Source organism: Pinus tabuliformis, chromosome 2_1 (genome assembly GCF_031772625.1).
Source record: "Pinus tabuliformis cultivar Carrire ecotype Pingquan chromosome 2_1, CPIR1, whole genome shotgun sequence".
Classification (NCBI taxonomy): domain Eukaryota; kingdom Viridiplantae; phylum Streptophyta; class Pinopsida; order Pinales; family Pinaceae; genus Pinus; species Pinus tabuliformis.
In genome coordinates, this window is record NC_142299.1 from 258,930,067 (window position 1) to 258,956,266 (window position 26,200).

General features: G+C 38.0%; 1 protein-coding gene across 1 annotated transcript; it reads right to left on the reverse strand.

The window, feature by feature from the left end:
- Nucleotides 1–24,430: 24,430 nt before the first annotated feature.
- On the reverse strand, nt 24,431–25,126 carry LOC149199715 (uncharacterized). The gene has a single exon (XM_089400666.1). It carries the CDS (start codon nt 25,124–25,126, stop codon nt 24,431–24,433), a length of 696 nt encoding a protein of 231 aa, XP_089256792.1.
- Between the last annotated feature and the right edge of the window lie 1,074 nt (nt 25,127–26,200).

Consider the following 26,200-nt stretch of genomic DNA (forward strand, 5'->3'; position numbering starts at 1 on the left):
AATGTACGAAGATCCATGTCAATAATAGACAAAGTATGGATGCAACCATCAAATACAAATCTTATTTACAATCATGAAAATTTAAAAAAATCCATATAGCCTCGATGGATGAAACTAGATCCAGTTTCTTGGTCTTCATCTCTATCAATCCATAATACAAATCGAACCCTGTGAGTGAATGTCTCGAAGTCGAACATGGTAGAAACCACCTAATTATTCGTCAATGATGTCAAAACAGGTACGAGAGAAACCACGAAGAATCACAATGGTTCTCAAGGTACTCGAGTACAATCTATGAAGTCTATTTAGATGTATTGAAGTTGGAAAACATAGAATCATTTGATCTAAGGTCAATGATGAGAACTTGTTGCTGAAAGAGAGAAACCTTCTATTGAGGAATGTTGGATCCAAGTTACTAAAGGAGATTTCTATATAAACATCCTACATGATGACCTGAAATTGATATGAAGCGATTCATTGCAAGAGGGCCTATGACACAAAACTCATGTCACGTTTTGAAAAACAAATTTGGAGTGATTCAATATTGACTTAGGGATGGTTGGTGCCATTGAAGGCTATGATTTTCAAGGTAATTTTGATTGATGTTCGACTTCTGTTGAACATATCAATGATACGACATTTTGACTTGGCAACATTTGACTAAAAAATAAGACCAAAAATTAGTTTGACGACTTTCAATGAGGTATGATCAACTAAGAGGCAAATTGATTTCCCAACCCAAACACAAAAAGTGACGTAGTGTCATGTTCAAGAATGACAGACTTCCTTTTCACTATACAAAAATAAATGTTTCTTTCCCATTTTCCCCCACCATTACTGGCAAGTACCTCTTTATTTTTATGCAAGCTTGAAGAGGATAGCATATGCTTTTCTGGTAAGCTCATCCTTTGGACGAGTCTGGCAGAGTATTTTAACAAACACTAGGATGGAGTGGTTTTTTATCATCATGATTGGTGAGTGCTACATTGATTACATTTTACAAGTCTATTGAAGGGGTAACTCAATGTCATTTTCATATTTAAATGGTTTGAAAATACACAAGAGAAAACTCGTGCAATTCTTTGAACATAAAGCTTTAACGAGCCCAAAGAAGGTAAACCTCGATGTTTTTCATGTTTAGGGAATCAAGTGAAAAACTCAAGTAAACTTCAAAATGTCCTTTTCCATAAATTTAGCGTGTCAAGCATAGAAAAGGGTAAGCTAATGTAGGAGAAAACTCTTTTAGCCATGATCAACTAAAGTATGCCATTTTTGTAATTAGTCTATCCAGTCTTGAAAAGTGTTAAACTTATACTAGGAAGACTTTTTTCATTTCTTTTAACGAGTTCAAAAAGACAAGTGCTCTACAATCTTTTCAAGTTTGTGGAGTCTAAAAAGATCTTAAATAGGACTCCTCCTAAAGGAACGAGTGGTATAAAGGGTAGCAACTAGTTCTGGTCAAGATGGAATTGCTCAAAACACATAAAAGTCAATAGGATAGCTCATAAGACCACTCATCACATTAGTTCCTCAGGAAAGGGAAAAAAACACAGTGAAAGTGAATGATTGGCAAAGTAGATGGTGAAGATGGAATGAGAAACCAAGGCTCATTTGGTAGAAATAGGCTAATAAAAAAGTGGAAATCAGGAGGGACAAAGTATGAGTGGTTTCTTTTTTGTGCAAGATTGAAACAGAGGAAAGGTATGCTTGAGAGTGGTTTCATTTTTACACAAGCTCAAAACATGGGAAAAATATTCTTGAGAATGGTTTCACTTTTACACAAGATTGAAACATACGAAAACTATGCTTGAGAGTGGTTTCATTTTCACACAAGGTCAAAACATGGGAAAACTATGCTTGAGAGTGGTTTTCATGCCCCTAACATAATTATTGGTACATGCCACCAAGCTTCATTCCATTCACCTAAGTAGACTACTAGTTACTAATAGGTGGATGGAACGAAGGTTCATTTACGAGATCTACTCAAATTGGAAGGGGGTTGTTTCATTTTTTAACAAGCTTGACATAATAAAAGAACTATCCTCAAGGAACCTTGTTTCATTTTTTAATGAGATTGACACAAGAAAATGAACTCTGCCAATGGGAACTACTTTATTTTTTAACGAGCTTGACACAATAGGGAACTATGCACATAGCACCTTTGTTTCATTTTTTAATGAGTTTAACACAAGAAAAGTAACTATCCCCAATGCACCTTGTTTCAATTTTTAATTTGACACAAGAAAATGAACTATGCTCATGGAACTTTTTTTCAATTTTTACAAAGTTGACACAAGAAAATGAACTATGTTCATGGCACCTTGTTTCTTTTTCTAACTAGCTTTACACAAGAAAACAAACTATGCTCATAAGGCCTTGTCATGGATTCAAAGAGGACATTTCTCTAGAGGGAATACATGCCAAGGTACACAACTCAATCATGGCTTCCAAGAGTTCTTCATCAAAAAGAAGAATAGTTCTCTAGAAGGAATGCATGTTAAGTTACTCAATAGGGATAACAAAATTAGGTTCAAATGTCCATTGAAGGTTTCACCATGTAACCTATTGGATCTAAGTCAAAATAAGATAATAATACAATGAGAGGCTCATTTCTATAGGTAAGTGAATGCATGGGACTAGTTGCCACATAATTAACCCATGGTGGGGTAGATACCACTTCCATATAAGGAACACTCATGGATGTTAGATGGTTGGTAGTTGAATCAAGACTAATGAATGAAATTTATTCAGTAGTCATAATGTTTCCATTTTGAGGGAAAGACATTACATGAAATCATGTGGACGACAACTTTCATGGCATAGACATAGTCTCACCCAAGGTGAAAATTGAAATCTAAGGGTCCTTGGACTACCATAAGATCAATACAGATATTTTTTTCTTCCAGAGTAATGGGTAACTTAGGAAGGATCCCTACATGTTTGTTGATTTTTCTATTTAAACCCAAAATATTTTTTGTAACAGATACAAGTTAAGGGAACCCATTGCCACATGGTTGAGGATAAAATACTAATAGAAGTAGCTTCATCTACATTTGTACGACGTACATTTTTATCATATGCCTTCACAATGATTTGGAAAGGGGAAAAAGAAGGGAGATGAGGCTCTATTAGTCTACTCCAATAAAAATAAATAATCTTAGAACTTGGAGGGGGTTCCGTGGAAACAATTGAAATGCCCCCTTGTGTGGTAAAATGTGAAGTAACAAGAAGAACCTAAGAAGTATGAATTTCACTCTCTAAAGGGAGAGTGGGACTGACTAAATGTGGAATCGAGTCGACCACTTCATCAACCAATGGTTGATCAACTTGAGTGGTATGGGTTTCAATCTTCATGGGAAGAGTGGGATTGGCAAAACTTGAAATGGGATCAATCACTTCGTCAACTAGCGGTCAGTTGAAGGAAATATTACAGTAACCAATTGCAATTTGTTGCTGAGAAATAGTAAGGTTTTGAAACAATTTAGAGGCTTCACCCATATTAGGGTAAAGGTGAGTTTCATGACTCCCTTTACTTAACCTACATGGAAATATAACTTTACTATTTTCCGCTGGAACCTTAGAATCACTACTTGATGAATCAATGGTAAGTTGATAACAATTTTCAGACCATACTTCCATGAAATTAAGAGTATGAGGAAAATTGATAAGGAATTGGTCACCCTTACAAATATTTCAAGGGTATTTCGGATTACGATGCATGTTGGAGGGTTTCTCAACATTATAATTGTCAAAACCATGGTTGGTTGATTTACTCCCTTTTTATCTTGCTTCTTCTTCTTCTTCCATTTCTTCTTCTTCTTAGCCAACTGATTACTATTATCAAAACTTTCACCAAGTGTATAAGAAGAAATGGAAGAGGAAATGACAGTCGGAAAAGGTAAAGGATTAACATGAGGTAAAATATATGGTTGAGGTTGAGGATAAGTATCCGGTTGAGGTGAAATAACTTAGGTATTTGAAACCAACGAGGTTGAAAACAACCATACTAGTAAACCTATCATGAATCAAGGAAGTGATAATGTAGCCATGTAGGAAGGCCCAATATTTCTAATGTAAAGAAAAATACTAGGATCCCAATTAATATGGGTTCCTTGGTTGGTAAATTTTGGAATTGTTTCCATTAGATTCTTGTATGTCTACTGAAAAGTGAATTTTAGTTAAAGGTTTTAACAATAAATGGTGGTTAATTTTACAATTGGTATCAATCAAAATAAACAAAAGTAGTAAAAATGGGATAGTAGGTATAAAACATTACCAATTTGTTGTGCACTATGGAACATCGTTTCCAATAAATGTAGGTGATCTCTCTAAATGATATGTTCGGTATATCATAAACAACAAGGAGGATGACTTAGTCACCTATGGATGGTATGCAACCTAAAGGGGGTCTTCCAGTATACTTGAGAGTACATGGAAGCTCAGTCCGTATTAATGTTTTCAAGTGTGTCCTATAAGATAGGAATCATTTTGATATACTTTTGATACATGGAGCACCATTCTAAATACCCGAGGGTACATGGAGAACGATCTAATATACTTACGTATATGGAATACTGACTACCCGCAAAATCTAACACAAACAATTAATGGTAGGTCCTATGCTCATAGACATCGAAAGATGTATTCTAACCTAGATACACTGAATATGATGTGATTAATTAATTCCTTGGTAAATATTTATTGATTTTATTGTTTCATTTTTCATTAAAGTTGACTTGAAATATATGATGATCAAATGGTATAATGGTTTCAACCTCAAACTAATGTAGCAAATATGGAACTATCACTTCTTTAATTCAATGAAATCTTATTTATGAGGAGGAAATTTCATTCACTTTTGAAAAAATACAAATATCCTATCTTCATGAAGTTTCATTTCACGAAACACACAAAATGATTTAGAAAACACACCTTCAACACAAATCTGAAAATATTTTGAACCATGTAATGTAAACTATGCACAATTTAATTCAAAATCATGCAATTGTAATCTATGGAAAAGACCATGCAAACATAATCAATGCAAGATAATTCTTCAAAACAAACACAAGATTATTCCATACTAGGGAAAGAACAATATAACAAGACCACTTATGCATGACAATACCTTCTTTTGCTAATGCAATGAAAGAACCAATCAAGTGTAGAAACAATTATCTAGCTCTGATACCATGTAGAAACTTTTTCTACAATTATCTAGCTCCGATACCATGTAGAAATTTTGAATAATATGACACATATTCACAGAGATTATCTTGATTATACACTTATAAGCGGAACATGCATAATACATAACCTCCTCTACGTTGATAATCAATTTACAGAAGCAGAAACATTCACAGGCGTACATAGAAGCATCAATCACGCTCATTAACACAGTATGTATCCCGGGGAAAGCATCTCGCTAAAAACCCCACACTATCTGTATATTATATTGATTGAATCATGTAACATTACAAAGTACAATGCTTATCACAAGCAATCCAGTACCATCTCCACCTATTACACACAATACAGCTCAGATCTGATCTCCAAATCTATTCCACTGCTTTCCTGCCTCCACAGCTCAATACCTGCTCAAGGACTGACGAGAATGGCTTACCAAACTCGTATTTGACCTGCAAATAATCACTCACACTTTGTTGGATGTGATCACAGGCTACAATTCTTGATATTGGCCAATTCATTGGCATACTCAATCCCTCTGATTGTGCAAATCATCATGCACAACTATAGTCACAACTGATAGCAATCTGATCCTCTAACACCTGTCCCTGCTGAACTAAACATGCACTGACATGCAACTGAGTTAACTGATGTATTCTATAGTTGCATTATGGGTTAATAACTTGTGAATTAATTAATAACTAATTCACCCAACTCATCTCTAGTCTATTGATCAGTTAGACTAAATACAGCTAGTTTAACAAAGTTAAACTGAACACAACTCCATCAACTGCACCTCCAGTCCACTAAACTCAACTCACTTGAGTTCTAACTGAAGTCCTGCATGCAAATATTAGTCATCCCATAGGTAACCACGTATTTCCCTCTGGGATCTGCATGTGCCACATCTGTAGCTCATCCTCAAGTGCTCCAAGAGAATAAGATCAAGTTTATAGTCCAAATATTATTATGAGACAATAATATTTGACGTTTCTATTTTTGACAGCCAGTCTAAAAATAGACTTTGATCACTCACACTTTGGTCACACCGTCACCCACACTGTGATCATCCCTGTTGGGATCAAAAATAGAACTTGCGCCATAATTTGCCTGCGGGCCCACTTAGTGAAGGCGAATCTTTTCACTAAGCTCCATCATCTTGTTGCATTCTCAACAAGCATTTCTTGTTGCACACTTTTCAACACTCCCTCTCAACAAGAAAGGCTTCCTCTCAAACCCGATCCTGAAACTCCGGAATGTTCTCCATGCAACACATTTGGCTGGTCCACTTGCTCTGTCATCAAAGTCTCTGACTGCTATTGCCTCTATCGACTGAAAACTCTGCATCTCTGTGCTCTTCAATATCTGACTACTCTAGGCTCTGTCACTTTGATCTCTGATTGGATCTGTGCTGCTGCTGGTTCTATCTCCCAGCATTGCATCCGCACTGCACCTCCCAACTGACCTCCCTGTTGGGCTAGAAACATCCTCTGATGTTGAAGCTCTACCTGCTGCTGACAAGTGCTCCCTCTCTGACATCTACGCTACTGCAACATCTCCATGCATCTTCCACGATTGCACACCTCTCTGTGTCACCTAGCACTATGAAAAACACTTGTGCCTCTCGCATTGCTGTAGCCTGCTAGCTATGCGCTAACCTGGGATTCCCTGCACTGTCGCTCTTTATGCTGCTCCATCCGCATCTGTCTCTACCCAATCAGTCAGTTCTTTCTACTACACATCTGGGGCTCCCGTAGCAAGGTCTCATCCAAGAGGTTGGGTACCTCAAAGATCCTGCCCCTCCTCCTTGGGACAATCAATCCACATCACCCCACCTCCTACCTAGAGGTATGGCTGCATGCGGTCCCTTAGCCCACCTGGCTTGAAATTTCCCCCTACTGGAGGTCTTTGGATGAGTAGATGTCTCTACTCGATCTCCTCTCAGCTTGCCTTGTTGTGGCTCCTCCACAACCTCCTGAAGCTGCTGCACCAATTGTGGCTCCTCCACAATCGTCTGAGACTTCTTCTGGCTCTGCATGTTGAGAGGTAATATACGCTCCCTCTCAACCACCAAGTCTCCATCAGTTGCCTCACTGCTCAAGGCTTTGCATGCATCTTGAACCTCAATAGCATACAGGTTCCTGACCCGTGAACCAGTCTCATGACAACGAAAGCATCTCACCTTTGACTTGTCAACCTTCTTCCCATCACTAGAAGAAATGGATTCGGAAAGAGAAACCTTCTCCTTCCCCTTCTTTGCCTTACTCGCTAATGCACAGTTCTCCTCATCTTGCATGGATGAAGAACTGTCTCTGGTGCTCCGTCTAATCTCCTCCTGCACAAGATCCGACCAAAGTCTCTCTCATCTTGGCAGTTTCTCCCTTCCATTCATCGAGTCCTGGTAGCTAAGCCAACTCTTAGGAAGGTCAAGGAGTCCTAGACTCACCATCCTCATCCGACAGTCACCCCCACACTTCCAAGCTCATCCCAGCATTGGGTGAACTTCGTGAGATACCTGGGAATACTGTCTCCATTCTCACACTGAATGTTTCTGAGTTTCGCTCTTGCTTTGGAATTATATTCGAATTCCACCAGCAGAAAAACTCAACCACTTTTGATCTAAAATTCGTGAGAACAAAGTATTTCTCATACAGAGATCGACTGTATAGGATTTTACCAGATATCTCACCTTCCAAAAGAAGGATGAATCCAGAGGCTACCTCGCCCGATTACAGACTCTGCCTGAAGAAATAAAATGTAAACACTTTATGAATAATAGATCTGATGATCAATCCTCGCTTGATATCCTGTAAAAATCTCTTCTACAAATCAAGCAGCCGATACCATGTAGAAACTTTTTCTACAATTATCTAGCTCCGATACCATGTAGAAACTTTTTCTACAATTATCTAGCTCCGATACCATGTAGAAATTTTGAATAATATGACACATATTCACAGAGATTATCCTGATTATACACTTATAAGCGGAACATGCATAATACATAACCTCCTCTACGTTGATAATCAATTTACAAAAGCAGAAACATTCACAGGCGTACATAGAAGCATCAATCACACTCATTAACACAGTATGTATCTCGGGGAAAGCATCTCGCTAAAAACCCCACACTATTTGTATATTATATTGATTGAATCATGTAACATTACAAAGTAAAATTCTTTTCACAAGCAATCCATTACCAGCTCCACCTGTTACACACAATACAACTCAGATCTAATCTCCAAATCTATTCCAGTGCTTGCCTGCCTCCACAGCTCAATACCTGCTCAAGAAATGATGAGAATGGCTTACCAAACCCGTATTTGACCTGCAAATAATCACTCACACTCTGTTGGACGTGAGCATAGGCTACAATTCTTGATATTGGCCAATTCATTGGCATACTCAATCCCTCTGATTGTGCAAATCATCATGCACAACTATAGTCACAACTGATAGCAATCTGATCCTCTAACACCTGTCCTTGCTGAACTGAACATGCATTGACATGCAACTTAGTTAACTGATGTATTCTATAGTTGCATTATGAGTTAATAACTTGTGAATTAATTAATAACTAATTCACCCAACTCATCTCTAGTCTATTGATCAGTTAGACTAAATACAACTAGTTTAACAAAGTTAAACTGAACACAACTCCATCAACTGCACCTCCAGTCCACTAAACTCAACTCACTTGAGTTCTAACTGAAGTCCTGCATGCAAATATTAGTCATCCCATAGGTAACCACGTATTTCCCTCTGGGATCTGCATGTGCCACATCTATAGCTCATCCTCAAGTGCTCCAAGAGAATAAGATCAAGTTTATAGTCCAAATATTATTATGAGACAATAATATTTGATGTTTCTATTTTTGACAGCCAATCTAAAAATAGACTTTGATCACTCACACTGTGATCACTCACACTGTGGTCACCCACACTGTGATCACTCACACTGTGATCACTCATACTATGGTCACCCACACTGTGGTCACCCACACTGTGATCATCCCTGTTGGGATCAAAAATAGAACTTGCGCCATAATTTGCCTGCGGGCCCACTTAGTGAAGGCGACTCTTTTCACTAAGCTCCATCATCTTGTTGCATTCTCAACAGGCATTTCTTGTTGCACACTTTTCAACATCAAGTGTAAGTAAAGGGAATTTCACAAAAAATATGCAACCCAAATGAAATCAAATGTAATATGAGATTACATTAACAGAGAAATCAAACTAAAATTTCATGAAAATTCAAAATATCAAAAGACATGACACTCAAAGGAGTAGCATTATTATCCTTATCTTTTCTTTATTGTGTAGCATTGTTGTAATTTTATTTTCTTTATTGTTGTCTATTGTTCACTTGATCAGTGTCATTATTCAAATGGTTGTTATGAACTTTCTCTTGCTCTACTAATTTCCATTGGTTGTAGTGTTGTTAGATCCTTTAACTACTTCAACATAGTTGATTCATTCCTTGTATTTATCTTTCTTCGTGATTGATTCTCCTTAACAACCGATTCCAATTTTGATGAGAGGGGATATTTGAATACTCATAATCTCATATAACTTCTTACATCCTTTAACAAAATTCATGTTTTGGTTCAACTAAGTCTTTTCCTTTTCTAATTTTGTTTCTAAGGAGGACTATTTCTTCTTCGATATTTTCACATTCCTTTCCATTCGTATTCAACTATTGTGACAAGGTGCCTCTAATCTCTTTTGATTCTTCCATCTTAACCTTCAAAGGAAGAAATGATGAATTTTTTAGACATGTCTTTCTCAAATTTAACTAGCATCTCCTTTAGCTTCTTATTATTTTTCGTAAGCCTTTGAAATTTTTGTAGGGCAATGATCAATTCACCTTCCAGGTCTACTCTATCTTCTTCTTCATCATCATCCTCATTTTGAACCTTATCTAGAGTTTCTATATCCATGAGAATAAATCCCTTTGTTTTTACTTTCATTCTTTCTTCATTAGAGGACTCTTCATCTTCATCTTTCGAGGAACTATTGTCTTCTGGTGTATAGAAGCTCATCTTCTTAAACTTATTTTCCTTCTTTCCTTCCCTTATTTATTCATCTATTTATGGCCATAGTCATTCATTTCTTCCTTATATGGGCATTTAAATGCATAATGGCCTACTTTTCCATAATTAAAACATTTGAAAGATAACTTACCTTTGTTCTGCTTGGATCCTCTTTTCAGTATTCTAATGAAATTTTCCTCTTCTTTATCAAATTCACAACTCCAATATTCTAGATCTTATGTTTCTTTTTTTCATATCTGAAGGAAGCCTCCTTTGATGTATAATTTCCTTTTGAAGTTCATATTTCATATCCTATTATTATTCCATGTAGCCAATCCAATGTCAATGTGCTGAGATTGTGCAACTCCTCAATGGCTAATAATTTTGCATTAAATATGGCTAGAAGAGATATAAACACCTTGCAGAGGTAATTTAATTGCTTAAATTCCTTAACATAAATTATGAATCTGAGCATCCGTGGACTTGCGAGGCACACATGCACCATATGTGCTAGAGATCGGTTTCCAATTTCAAAAGAGAAATATTAATCTACTAAATGAAAAATGACAATTGACATAAAAATAAATCTATTCTAGAGATAAATATATCACACCACATACTTCCGAAACTAAAAATCATTTTGTGAGAATTGAAAGCACGTATTTGCATGAATTAAAATGCTATGGTAAAACAAACTTGCAAAATGGAAAATTAGACTCTATTGAAAATGAAAGGAACATGATAAATTCACAAATTACATAAAAATGGATCTACAATTATAAATTCAAAATCTATGCTACAAACTTACTATTAACTTGTCTTATTACATCCTTATTTTACATCTCCTTCCATGATTCCAAGCCTCTCCAATATTACAAGTTTCACATTACAAATTATTCCTCCTTTTTCCCCCCTGGTGAAAGGAGAATGATCTCCTATTTATACAAAAATTAAACAACTACCTCATTAATGGTGATCCACCATTCTCTCCTTAAATCCATAAAAGTATCAACCAATTAGACACATATCCATGATTTTTCTCGATGAGATATGTTTTACTCCTATTCCAGCCTTCCTTCCAACCTTGAAGAGAATTCTAAATTGAACCTTGGAGGCCACATAAGAGTGTCTTGGAAGATTCTAAATCACCTACACATGTCACCAAACTCATTCCACCTTTACGTATAAGTAAATGCATCTCTTTCTTCCAACTTTTAATCATAAATTCAGTTTAAAACTTGAAACTAATAACTTTGGAAAATAAAATATGAACCCATATGGTAATGAAAATGGAGGCTAATGTAATGACAAGGTGTTGAAATGAGGCAATAAAGTGGGAATTAAGGTGAAAGTGTATGACATTGTGAAGACGTTTTGGAGCCCCAACATACCCCCCAACTGAAGTTATTGCATGTCCTCATGCGGACTATTGCATTGATCATGATTTGATCTTTTGAATTATCTTCCTTTGATATGAAATTTGGCGGACATTGATTCTTCTTTCTACTTTGCATAATATTTTGATAACTTTGTTCCTTTTGCAAAGTGTTCTTTTGAAAAAATTTGATTACAACATATTTCTTTGGTTGGTTCTTGTATGGCAACCAAATTTTATTAGTATTGGTTCTTGTGTAACAATACTTTTCTAATTTTCTTGTTACATAAAAAAGACTTTTGAAATCATGTAATCAGCCATGGCAGTGATTTGACTGGTGTGTTGATTCAAGACACCCCCCTTATGGTCAGTTCACAGGCTTCTCGACTTAAGGTAGGGCTCTGTCATAAGGTGTCAACAGGTAATGGTTTTGCTTCCTTTTCTAAAACCCTAAGGATTTATTAAGTTAATTTATTTCTTTTTGGTGCAAGGGTTTACACTGACCTTCTTCTTATTTCCTTGCTTTCTTTGTGCCTCCCACCAGCCCCAAGAAGAACCTCCTTATCTCAATAGGTACTGAATTGCCATGTTCTAGATATTTGCTTTGGAAATTGTCTATCCAATGTAGGTTATTATTTCTAATTGTTGGAATTGTTTCTTACTTCGTCTCCCTTTTGGTGTTGTTCATAGGTACCCCAAAATTCCATTACTTTATGGTTCGTGTGACTACTCACAGGGTTTGTGTTTCATTTCATTAATTGGTTTTCCTTTTGTCTTTTGCTAGGTGAGTTATATCTTCATCTTGCAGGGACCTCGATGCTAGGCATGTTATGAATATGTATTTCTTGATGTTATCTACCTATACCTGTGCTTGATTTTCTTATTGATATCCATTGTGACCAGGTGCAATCCATCTCTTTCTTCACAGAAATACCCCACACCTTGTTTCTCTTCATCTTGCATATAGCTGGTGGATTATAGCCAACCTTTTATACTAATGGCACTATAATTTTTAACTTTGATGCCTACTCTGTAATTTATTAAATAGTGATGAATAGTTATTTTGAAGTGCATGTACGGGGCCTTCGTAGGTGTTATATGCAAATTATGAACAATTATATACATGGTTCTTTGTTTTTCTATTTTGATATAGGTCCTCTCTAAGTTTTGTTGGACTTATTTTTCTATATTTTTATATATTTCTAGTTCCTAGTGACCATGTATGAATGACTGGTTTCGGTTTCTTTATTGTGATTGTTAAGCAAATGAGACTCTCTCTAACGTTATTGAACAAGCTAAAATTCCCATGATTTTCTATTACTTGAAAGTTAGGAATTTTCTGTGTTTATTTGTTTAACACTATGTATTTATGGGTTCTTTAGTTAATACTTTATTGTTGTTTCCTATGCATGTTCTTACTCTTCCTAATGTCCATGATAAAATGTATATAGATGTGGAGGATGAAAAGTTTCCTCAAATTCTTATTGTTAGTCATCTATAGCCGTTCTAATATTTCTTTCCTAAGTCATTCCTCTATCTCATAGCTAATGCCAACACGTGGTCCCTAAACACAACCATGAGTAATGCACTTCGCATCTTTCCTAACTCTATGTTATAAGTGTTTTCATAAAGAAAGTGATCTCCATAGTTGATGCAGGAGCATCTGGTTAACAAGGCGAAGACGGAAAGAAGGTTGATGTGGTTTCTGAGAAGGACAGAGAACACGGCTCATTGAACGGATAGCGTGTCTGTCTTTATTATTATTTATTGTTTTTATTTTACTTTTCTGTTAAAATTCCAAGAATAATGTAATGAGCTCTAATTAGGAACAGTAGTAATTGGTTAGAATCATTCGTTACCGAATAGTTATATTATTATTGTAAGTACAAGCAAAGGAAAACATGCTAGTTAAGGATAAGTTTCAAATACGAAATAACTATTGTAACTGATAACAAAAACAACTAACAGCAGTTATCCAACTGTTCGAGAACAGTGATACAAAAGGAGGGAAAATAAGCCCAATAGGGGTTGGCCAGTGAAGAAGGGAATTGGCAGAAGGAAATACATTCATTATTTTAGTGCACATACAATTCCACGAGTGTCCTCAAATATTGTAAAAAAAATTCAATGCTATGCGTTCTTTTGTTTTCCTTTAAGGTATAAAAACATTGTTAAAAGTTTCACTACAGACGCCGAACCAGAACAGAAGCCCAATAATCAAACGAAGAGCCACAACGACCAGCACAAGTCGCGCGGACATAGCGTTCAGGCGTATACACATTTAGCAAGTATGCAAACAAAACCATACGAGCAGTTCCAGATTTATTTCCATATAAAATTCACAGGATAGAACATAGTCATTAAAAGTCTGTATCAGCATTCACATTCTCTGTTCAAAATAACTACAAAACCAACCGAGTTTGTAGACATGGGAACTGACACGGTTGCAAACAAAAGCCCTCAATAAAGAGTTTGAGCCCATCTCCTGAGGTTACCACAAAACCTAGCACCTAAGAAACCAACAGCAGATAGTGGCACAGAGCCAACGAAAACCAAGCAGACCATATAAGAACCCAAACAAGCACAGTTAAAACAACAAGGCGAATCTACCCGTATACTGTCCAGGGCGGCCGGGAGTCCAAGTGTTCGGACCAACGAACAGCTCCACCTGCATAAGGGCAAACGGAGGAAGGGTCAGTCACCAACCACAGCAAACGAAAACAAGAACGAAGAATTGGGAAGAAGCTATTGAGGAAGTTTAATAAGGGCCATTACCTGATAGGCGAGCCGTAGCTGTAAATTCCACACCCGGACAAGCCCCTGCTCAGAGAGGAGCCAGGCCATTAGTCTCAAAACAAGTAGCAGAAATAAAATCTAGCAAGGAACGGAAGCTTACCGATTAAGTTGGCAGAGGGATGAGCAGAGCATGCCACATGACCTGTCGAAATTGGAAGCTGATGAACCCGCGCTGAAGTGGATGTCCTCATTAACCTTACAGCTCTCGAATAGATATAAACCCTTGTGAGATACGAGCAGGCAATGACCAAAATACACAGAGGCGAATACCAAAGCCGAAGATACACTACAACGACAGTGAAAACACATGCAAATGGAACTGTAGTTCAAACCTTACCAGTGCTTCACCAAACAATCGATAGCACACAGGCCAAGATTTGGAACAACAGAGACCATGACCGCAACCAAACGCACACCACACCATCGACTGGGCAGGCAGAGTTCATACATTTCACCATAAAAATTACAGTAGTTACAAAGAATCGCCAGGAGCTCGTAGAGCTAAAGACCAGCGTAACAATGACCACCAAAGGAGCGCGAACGAAGTAAAACCCAAACCGAGGCAGGTTTCCAAAATCCCGAGGAGGGACAGTTGTCCGCCCAGCAGACCATCAAGGTACCCATGCCGTAACCCAAGGAGATTGAAAATCAAACAACATTTATTACCAAATCAATTACATTACTATCCAGATCGTAAGTGCATTACACATCAGTTTTCGAACGGCGGGACCACGTGGGCTGGCCCCATCAAGTGGTATCAGAGCAGCATTTTGAGGAGAGTAGAGGACGATGGAAGTACAAAGATGAGGACGTGGGAGAGGTGCACGCAGAGTAGCAGACGAAGGATTGAGAGAATAGTTGAGAATCCTTACAGCTCGCTTGGAAGCAGTAGAGGGAGGTAGGCGAAGAGACTGAGAACTTGGGGATGACAGTGAAGATGAGGTAGCAACTGTTACAGATGGGTCAGAGGAAGAAGCCCCAGAGTTAAGGCTGTTGCGATCAGTCCTGTTAGCCAGCAGCAAACCCAAACCAGAGATCCCTAACTATGATGGCAGTCTGTCCGCAGATGTCTTGTTGGATTGGATAAGCGAATTAGATAAGTATTTTGAAAATGAGGAGATCAGTGAGGATAAAAGAGTTAGATTTGCTGCAACTAAACTAAAAGGGCACGCCGCCTTATGGTGGGATAGTGTCCAAGCGGACAGGAGACGAATGAACAAGTTGCCAATAAGAAGGTGGCCACGGATGGTGGCAAAACTGAAGGGCAGATTTTTACCGAAGGACTACCAGGTTGAGCTTTACCGACGAGTGCAAAATTTAAGGCAGAAGGGTATGACTGTAAAGGAGTATACGGAAGAGTTTTACCGTGTAAATTTACGTGCTGGTTATATGGACGATACTCCAGAGAAAACAACAAGGTATGTAAATGGCTTGAGATTGGAAATATTGGATGAGATCAGTATTCTCTCTCCCCGAAATATTGAAGAAGCCTTTCAGAGTGCTGTAAAGGCTGAGGAGAAAATCAACAGGAAGTAGAACAACAGGAGAGGGAGAGGGAATGGCAGAGGACGAGGACAGTCCTATGGCAGAGGGAGAGCTGCCACAAACAACGAAGAAGGTAGCAGTTCCAGAGCTTCAGGGACAACAGAGAAGGGAGAAAGCACCAGAGGAGGTCGGCCATATCAGCGCGGAAGAGGAAATGGTCGCAGGAGAGGGGCTAATGTCCAGTGCTACAGGTGCCACAAGTGGGGGCACAGATCCTTCGAATGCCCGGAAGCTGAACACGTTGGCCAGAGGGGAGCATTTGTTGCGTAGCCTGAGGAAGCTGAAGCACAACCCCGGGAGATAGAAAACGTGGCAGAAACGGGGGAAGCTCTAATTTTGAACAAGGTGTTGTTGAAACTAGCCAAAGAGATGGCTGGACAGACCCAACGAAAAGTGTTGTTTCGAACAGTTTGCAAATCACAGGGGAAGTGTTGTAAATTGATTATAGACAGCAGAAGTACAGACAATTTGGTTGCCACCGAAATGGTGGAGAAGCTGGGCTTGAAGCGGCTTAAACACCCCACGCCTTACAAGGTGTCGTGGCTACAGAAAGGCCACCAGTTATTAGTTGATGAACAGTGCGAGGTAGAATTTCACATTGGCAAATATCACGACACGGTGGTCTGCGATATTATGCCAATGGACGTGTGCCATATACTGCTTGGGAGACCGTGGCAGTATGACCGGAGGGTGACACACGATGGAAAGACAAATTGTTATAAATTTGTGAAAGATGGGATCAAACATACGCTTGTACCCATCAAGGAAGAGGATGCAGCAGAACCAAGTGGAACAAAAACATTGTTAATTGGAGGGAAACAGTTTGTGAAGCAGATTGAGGAAAATGAGGTTAATTACGCAATTGTAAGAAGGACAAGACCGATGCTGCTGAACACAGAAAAAGCAGAACTGCCTGTAGAAATTCAGGAGTTGTTGAAAGAGTTTCAAGACATTGTGGTTGATGATTTACCAGATAAGTTGCCTCCCAAGAGGAGTATTAGCCATCACATTGACTTTATACCGGAAGTAAGCTTGCCAAACAAGGCAGCGTATAGGATGAGTCCGAAAGACAATGAAGAAATTCGTAAACAAGTGCAGGAGATGTTGGATAAGGGACTGATCAGAGAAAGTTTGAGCCCTTGTTTAGTACCAACAGTACTTGCACCTAAGAAGGGTGGAGAATGGCGAATGTGTACAGATTCGTGGGCCATTAATAAAATTACGATTCGATATAGATTTCCCTTACCCATGATGGACGACATGATGGACTGTCTTAGTGGAGCAGCTTATTTTACAAAGATTGACCTGAAGAGTGGTTATCATCAGATGAGAATTAGGGAAGGAGATGAGTGGAAAACAGCTTTCAAAACTAATGAAGGGTTGTACGAATGGCTGGTCATGCCATTTGGATTGAGCAACCCTCCTAGTACCTTTATGAGACTAATGAATGAGATTCTAAAGGAATTTATTGGCAAGTTCATGATAGTTTACCTTGATGACATTTTAATTTTCAGCAGAACAAAAAGAGAGCATCTTCAACATGTTCGAAAAGTGTTAGAGAAATTACAGCAGAACAAACTGTTGATAAACTTAAAGAAATGCACTTTCCTGCAGAAGGAGCTGGTCTATTTGGGGTTTGTAGTTGTAGAAAATGAATTGAAAATGGACCCCGAGAAGATTGCAGCAATTATAAATTGGTCGTCACCGAAGAGCTTATTTGAGGTACGTAGTTTCCACGGATTGGCAAGTTTTTATCGGAAGTTTATTAGAAATTTCAGTGAAATCTGCGCACCAATGTTAGAGACCATAAAAAAGGCCAGTCAGCCTTTTTGTTGGACCAAGAGGGCAGAAGACAGTTTTCAGCTTTTAAAGCGGAAGATCACGGAGAGGTCAATCTTGAGGCTGCCCAATTTCAATAAACTTTTTCAAGTTCGGTGTGACGCAAGTGGAACAGCTATTGGTGCTGTGCTCAGTCAGGGCGACAGACCAGTGGCATTTTTCAGTGAAAAACTGAATGAAAGCCGGCAGAAATATTCCTCATACGACAAGGAATTTTATGCAGTGGTCCAAGCTTTAAAGCATTGGAGGCACTACCTACTGGGCAATGAATTCATTCTGTTTTCTGATAATTCGACATTGCAATATGTAATGCAGCAGCACAAGTTAAACTATAAGCACGCCAATTGGGTAGAGTACTTGCAGAGTTTCACTTTCGTGTTAAAAAACATAAGTGGGCAAGCCAACAAAGTGGCAGATGCTTTGAGCAGAAGAGCCTTGCTCTTACAGGAGAGTAGCATACAGGTATTGGGATTCGAACATTTGAAAGACTTGTACCAAACCGACATGGATTTTAAGGAAGCTTTTGAAGCCTGCCAAAATCCCGTATTAAGGAATGCAAGCCCGTGGTTAGACTATAATTTACAGGAAGGATTATTATTCAGAGGTGGGCAGTTATGTATCCCGGACTGTTCAATGAGGGAGAATATTGTACGGGAAAAGCATAGCGGCGGATTAGCGGGACATTTTGGCATTAACAAAACTTTGGAGCAACTCGGAAATTTCTATTATTGGCCTAAAATGAGTAGGGATCTATAGAGATATGTAAACAGGTGTAAAGTCTGCCAACTATCAAAAGGACACAGTCAGAATACTGGACTTTACACACCACTACCTGTTCCAAGCAGGCCATGGGACTCGGTCAGCATTGACTTTGTTCTTGGACTGCCTAGGACACAGCGGGGCTATGATTCAGTAATGGTGGTGGTAGATAGATTTTTAAAAATGGCTCATTTTATCCCTTGCTGGAAAACTAGTGACGCCACGTACGTGGCACACCTGTTTTTCACGGAGGTTGTTAGATTACATGGCCTACCCAGAACTATCATTTCAGATAGGGATGTAAAGTTCACAGGGCACTTTTGGCGCACCCTGTGGAAAAAGTTGGGCACGCAACTAAACTTCAGCTCTGCGTATCATCCGCAGACTGATGGACAAACGGAAGTGGTGAACAGGAGCTTGGGAAATTTATTACGGAGTTTGACTGGAGAAAATTCACGATTATGGGATCGAGCTCTCGCCCAGGCAGAATTCGCTTATAACGATTCGCCCAATCGTAGCACCGGACTTAGCCCATTTCAGATTTTGTATGGCATGCATCCTCGGGGAATACATGAACTACGAGATTTGGGAAAGCTGGAACGGCGAAGCGCGGATGGGGAAGACTTTGCAGAAGCAATGAGCGAACTACATGAAAAAGTCAAACTAAGGTTGCAGGACAGCGTACAAAAATACAAGCAGCTAGCAGACTCAAAGCGACGAGAGGTGCATTTTAAAGTTGGGGATGAGGTCCTTGCGCATTTGCGCCAGGAACGGTTTCCTAAGGGCACATATAATAAGCTAAAATATAAGAAAATTGGTCCCTGCAAAATCCTACATAAATTTTCAGCCAATGCTTACGAGATTCAGCTGCCACTTGACATAGGAATATCACCTATTTTTAATGTGGCGGATCTGTTCTCATATAATGCCCAAGCAGAGGATGATAGTGTGGTACAGCCAAAACGGGACACCCAATTTGAAGACAGTTCTTGGAAGAAACAATTGCCTTCAGTAAAGTCCCATGAGATTGAAGGGATCCTCAGCACCCAGGTAGCCAAGAAGACACGCAGGAAGGAATATCTGCATTACCTCGTCAAGTGGAGAGACCGTCCAATGGAGGACAGCTCATGGCTCAACGCGGCGCAGATACAGAAGGCTGGTTATTCGGTGGAGGAACTCATGGAACGGAGCCATGAATTTCTTTTACCCCGGGAGCCTGATGCAGGAGCATCTGGTTAACAGGGCGAAGACGGAAAGAAGGTTGATGTGGTTTCTGAGAAGGACAGAGAACACGGCTCACTGAATGGACAGCGTGTCTGTCTTTATTTTTATTTATTGTTTTTATTTTACTTTTCTGTTAAAATGCCAAGAATAATGTAATGAGCTCTAATTAGGAACAGTAGTAATTAGTTAGAATCATTCGTTACCGAACAATTATATTATTATTGTAAGTACAAGCAAAGGAAAACATGCTAGTTAAGGATAAGTTTCAAATACGAAATAACTATTGTAACTGACAACAAAAACAACTAACAACAGTTATCCAACTGTTCGAGAACAGTGATACAAAAGGAGGGAAAATAAGCCCAATAGGGGTTGGCCAGTGAAGAAGGGAATTAGCAGAAGGAAATACATTCATTATTTTAGTGCACATACAATTCCACGAGTGTCCTCAAATATTGTAAAAAAAATTCAATGTTGTGCGTTCTTTTGTTTTCCTTTATGGTATAAAAACATTGTTAAAAGTTTCACTACAGACTCCGAACCAGAACAGAAGCCCAATAATCAAACGAAGAGCCACAACGACCAGCACAGGTCACGCGGACATAGCGTTCAGGCATATACACATTTAACAGGTATGCAAACAAAACCATACGAGCGGTTCCAGATTTATTTCCATATAAAATTCACAGGATAGAACATAGTCATTAAAAGTTTGTATCAGCATTCACATTCTCTGTTCAAAATAACTACAAAACCAACCGAGTTCGCAGACATGGGAACTGACATGGTTGCAAACAAAAGCCCTCAATAAAGAGTTCGAGCCCATCTCCTGAGGTTACCACAAAACCTAGCACCTAAGAAACCAACAGCAGATAGCGGCACGGAGCCAACGAAAACCAAGCAGACCATACAAGAACCCAAAAAAGCACAGTTAAAACAACAATGCGAATCTACCCGTATACTGTCGAGGGCGACAGAGAGTCGAAGTGTTCGGACCAACGAACAACTCCACCTGCATAAGGGCAAATGGAGGAAGGGTCAGTCACCAACCACAGCAAACGAAAACAAGAACGGAGAATTGGGAAGAAGCTATTGAGGAAGTTTAATAAGGGCCATTACCTGATAGGCGAGCCGTAGCTGTAAATTCCGCACCCGGACGAGCCCCTGCTCACAGAGGAGTCGGGCCATTAGTCTCAAAACAAATAGCAGAAATAAAATCTAGCAAGGAACGGAAGCTTACCAGTTAAGTTGGCAGAGGGATGAGCAGAGCATGCCACATGACGTGTTGAAATTGGAAGCCGACGAACCCGCACTGAAGTGGATGTCCTCATTAACCTTACAGCTCTCGCATAGATATAAACCCTTGTGAGATACGAGCAGAGAGTGACTAGAATACACAGAGGTGAATATCAAAGCCAGAGATACACTACAACGACAGCAAAAACACATGCAAACGGAACCGTAGTTCAAACCTTACCAATGCTTCACCAAACAATCGATAGCACAGAGGCCAAGATTTGGAACAATAGAGACCACGACCGCAACCAAACGCACACCACACCGTCGACCGGGCAGGCAGAGTTCATACATTTCACCATAGAAATTACAATAGTTACAAAGAATCGTCGGGAGCTCGTAGAGCTAAATACCAGCGTAACAATGACCACCAAAGGAGCGCGAACGGAGTAAAACCCAAACCAAGGCGGGTTTCCAAAATCCCGAGGAGGGACAGTTGTCCACCCAGCAGACCATCAAGGTACCCATGCCGAAACCCAAGGAGATTGAAAATCAAACAACATTTATTACCAAATCAATTACATTACTGTCCAGATCATAAGTGCATTACACATCAGTTTTGGAACGACGGGACCACGTGGGCTGGCCCCATCAATAGTCAAAATCCACAGTTTAAGATTTCACATATTTGTTTGCTACAGATGTATATGCTTGCTACATATGTATTTCTCTTTTCTATTTAAGATGTGATCACAATGAACATAAAATATTATTTATCTATAAACGAATGCAGAGTTTCTACTAGTGTTTAGCAGTCTAGATATACTTTGTTACATAGGTGTAATTCTCTCTATGCAGATATGTTGCAGAGAAATAGCTTGTGTATTTTGTTTTATGTTGATAAAGCTTAGTTTACCAATAATTGTATTATATATGTATATCAGCTCCCTATGTCGTATATTTACTTAAGTTAGTCTTCTATTTCTTAAGCTTTTAGCACCTAATCTACTAACAGTTCTGAATAATGAATTTATATCATCTCTCATAATAAAAGAGTGTTACTCTAAGATCTCAAATCATTAGCAGTAAAACAGAGCCTATTATAATAATACCATGATGTTTTGTTCTATAAATCTAGAGTACTCATAACATTAAAAATATCCTATCATTAAAGTTACAATGATATCTTCTTCATTTAGAATTGCAAGTAATTCCAAACCTTTTATTTTCTTCTTCTAGTACAAATCAGATTAAAATTACCCATTATGTTACTACATCCTATCCTACATGCCATCTCAACTCTAGATTCACAATACAAAGTAATATGTACCAACCTTAAATGTTAAATCAAAGCATCACAATCTAACCAGAAATATTCCGATAGGATTCACTTGAAAATAGAACATTGTTCTCCTCCCAACCGTAGAACTGCTTCTCCTAAGTTCACCCCCGAGCACACCCCCGAGAAGAGATTTCCTTTGCCAAGATATCAACAACCTGTTGATCCTTGCAATAGGCATTTTATGCGTTTTCCACGTGGGATTTTTCCAATCCAAAAGTTCTCTTTTATCCTCAGTGATGCTTTATACAAATCCCATCTTAGTATTTATCTCCAACTAAGCATGTAATGAGTCTTTCTATCTCATCCATTAAGTTTTTCCAGAATTTTTATCATGGAAAAGTTATCATGTATATAGTCTCATCTACAAGTGTTCAATTTCCAAGTCTTTCTAATTTATTAGTTATTTAGTTATAAAACATTTATATACAAAACTATGTCATCATCCTTCATGACTTTTATGTCATTATAGTTTCATTTTAACAGACAATAAAAGATACTAATATTTCCAACATAGGGTAGCGTTATTACACATTATGCCTCTCACAAGTTGACCTTTGTTACGGACCACAAAGGTATGAAGTAGATGCCATCTCATCTATTATCAATCACATATGTGGACATTCGAGGGATCGAAAACCCTAACCCCACTCAAGAGTGAATGAATGTGAAAACCATAATATTAACCTTAGACACCTACTCAAAATAATAAATACTAGGTCACTACGAAAGGAAAGTGTTCCATACTTATTATGTTGATTTATTGTTCCATGTTTGAGCAAAGCAAACAAATAAGGTATTAAAACAACATAGAGAATGTAGTAGACCTTATAAGACTCTATAATATCCATAAGACCATATTATCAATAACTATTACATGGTAAAGTCACATTTCTTTCTATTTATATTTTATATCCCTAAAAGAAAAGACAAAGCATAATCCTCACCTTCTCACAAACTTTTCTATTTTAAATTCTTAAAAGTATATACTAATGTTTTAACTCTCTTTAGATAGTAAATTGACATTCCTTTTTATTTATATTTTATAACCCTAAAAGAAAAGACAAAGCATAATCCTCATTTTTTCACAAATTTTTCTATTTTAAATTCTTAAAAGTATATACAACTTAAATAGACCTAATACCTAATAGTTAAGAGCATCTCTTTCTTTCTAAAAAATCACAAATTCAAAACCAGAAGAAAGTAGTGTATGCTTTTAACTTTAAAAATATAAAATACAATAAATTGGTTGTCATGAAGAATTAATAATAACCTCAATTGAAAAATTAATAATAACTCAATCTATTTTTTTTTAATTCGAATCATATGTTAATATAAGTATAGCTGTAGTTTGTTTTTGAATTCGAATCATATGTTAATGTAAGTAGAGCTGTAGTTTATTTTGATTAACGTAAGAAATATGTTGAAATACCTATCTATTTTTTATCAAATTCAGGATGAGGAAAAAGGACAAAGAACTATTTTAACATATAATATAAAAGACAGCTTATTTTTCTTCTTAGATATTCAGAATGACTTAATTACCGAAATCAAAGGAAAACTGAATTAATTTATCAATTCTAAAATTTCTATTCACTAAAACTAACGTACTATTTTTTTTGAATAATAACTCTTACACTGAATAAAATGAAGCAAAATTCAATTAGACGTTATCTATTTTCTAACTACATTTTCATACTTCGTTCCCTTATATAATAGGGTACATAGTGGACGGTTAGCCTGGTAATTGAATTATCCATTTACTGTTGCGGCAACTGCAGTTTGCCCGGAACTTGTATCCAGTTGAATTCGATATGAACTTGCCCCGCAGATCTTGGCCGACCAATGGTGAAGCTAATCAGAAGAACTGTCAGTGGAAAATAAAACATAACAAAGTTAATTCAAATATATCCCACCATCAAATTCTGAGATATTCTGAAAATCTAAGATAAACCTAAATTCACCGCAGTGGAAATAAATATGTGATTATGTACAACTACCTTGTAACCAAAATTTCACATAATGAATGCCGCCTCCCCTGTCGTGTTCAAATATCATCATCATTATAGCAGGCCAACTCGCCAACACAATGACTCAGGATATTTTATGACATAATTCCTTAATCTTCAAGATCAGCTTCTGGTAATTGCCCTCCTCCTCTTTTTCCTTTATACTGTCAAGCTTAGGTCTCCACCGTTTGCTTCTGGGCGTGACCAACCGGTCATAATCTCTCTGCAATTGCGGAGTATTGCACAGTCTAGGCTTCTCATCTGCGGAATCGCTGCCCACTGCATCCGTGCGTTTATCAACGCTAGGGGTCCCATCTCCCAAAAGCTTTGTAATAAACTCCTCCGACACTCTGATCCCAAGGCCTCCGCTCGCGTGGCTCTTCTCTAACTCAAATGGTTGGCACACAGCAGACGCGCGTTCGATAGAGCGAAGAGAAGCTGACATGCGAGCAGCGGGAGTAGTTGGATGTTTTAGGGACAATGCAGGCGATATTAAGGAAGCCAGTAATACGAGCGTTAACTTAGACTGGAAAAATTGTTGTGGCAGAAGGAAATACATGTTTCCCACCTCCAAGTTCTCATCTGGAGAAAGCGCGGGTGTCTTCTTCCCGATGTACAAGGAGCGGGAGTGGCAGACTAAATGGTGAGGGGATTCCTGCATTATTTCGCCGGCGGTGAGAGGCTTCTCAATTATTCGGACAGTGCCGCCTGCGCTAACAAGCTCGATGGTTTCCTCGTCCTCCTTCATGCCCACCGGTATGCAGCACGCACAATTGCCCATATTTTGTTTTTCCTTTCTCGCTTACTGTCAGCAAGCAAAGCAAGGCCTGGAGACAGAGGGCTCGATGGCAGAATTGAGATATAATTTGGAGTGAAGTGGAGATGGAACGGACGATCTCGGACGGCTGTTATTTAAAGGAGTGAGATTCAGCCTTTTTGAATTAAGCGAGTTGTCTTATAGGGATCCCTTCACTCATTCCAATGTTTTGTAAAATGAATCAAAACTTTACAGCCTAAATTATAGAAGAATTTAGGAAGAATTATGGACAAAATTGAAGTTGTTCATGATTCCTGGTGGGAACCGTGACAATATAGTTATAGATTTTGACTTTGACTTTTTTTAAAGTTGAGTTCCAAATTTAAATTACAGGTTCCACAAGGTTTTTGGAACTCGCAAAACATGGGTTTGCTCGATTTTCTTCCTTGGAACAAGGGTGGTCAAGCCTGCATGATAACGTACGGAACATTCCAAGATGACCGGAGCGGGTTCTCCGCCCATGCTAATTTGAATATTTGTCGAGCGTCAAGCTTCGATTACTTTTATTTTTATTTTTATCTTTAATTAAAATTTGTGTATTATTATCATAATAGGAAGAGTATATTTAATCATTTATAAAATAAAAATAACATAAGAAAGTGTTAGTTAATTTTCCATGTATTGATTTCTTAATCATTATAATAATAAACATCAAATTGAAATTTAAAATAATAGATATATATTATTGACCTAGAATATAAAATAACAAAGAATATATACATTTATTTAAAAAAAAATCATGAATATAGTGTATTAACATTAATAGAGTAGATGGTATGTGTAAATGTTTAATATTTAACTTAAAGATTTAAAATTTATAAAATTTATATGCGGGTTAGATTGGAAAATAATAAAAGGTTAAAGGTACTATAGAATTAAATATGAGGAGTTGTTGTAGTTATATCTTGGCATGAGAAGTTGTTGTAGTTAAATCATGGTTTAGTTAAGAACAAAATGTTAAAAGTAATAAAAAGAACAAAATTCAATTTGTTATATTGTAATTTTGTGGGGTGCAAATATGTGGAAAGACTCCAATAA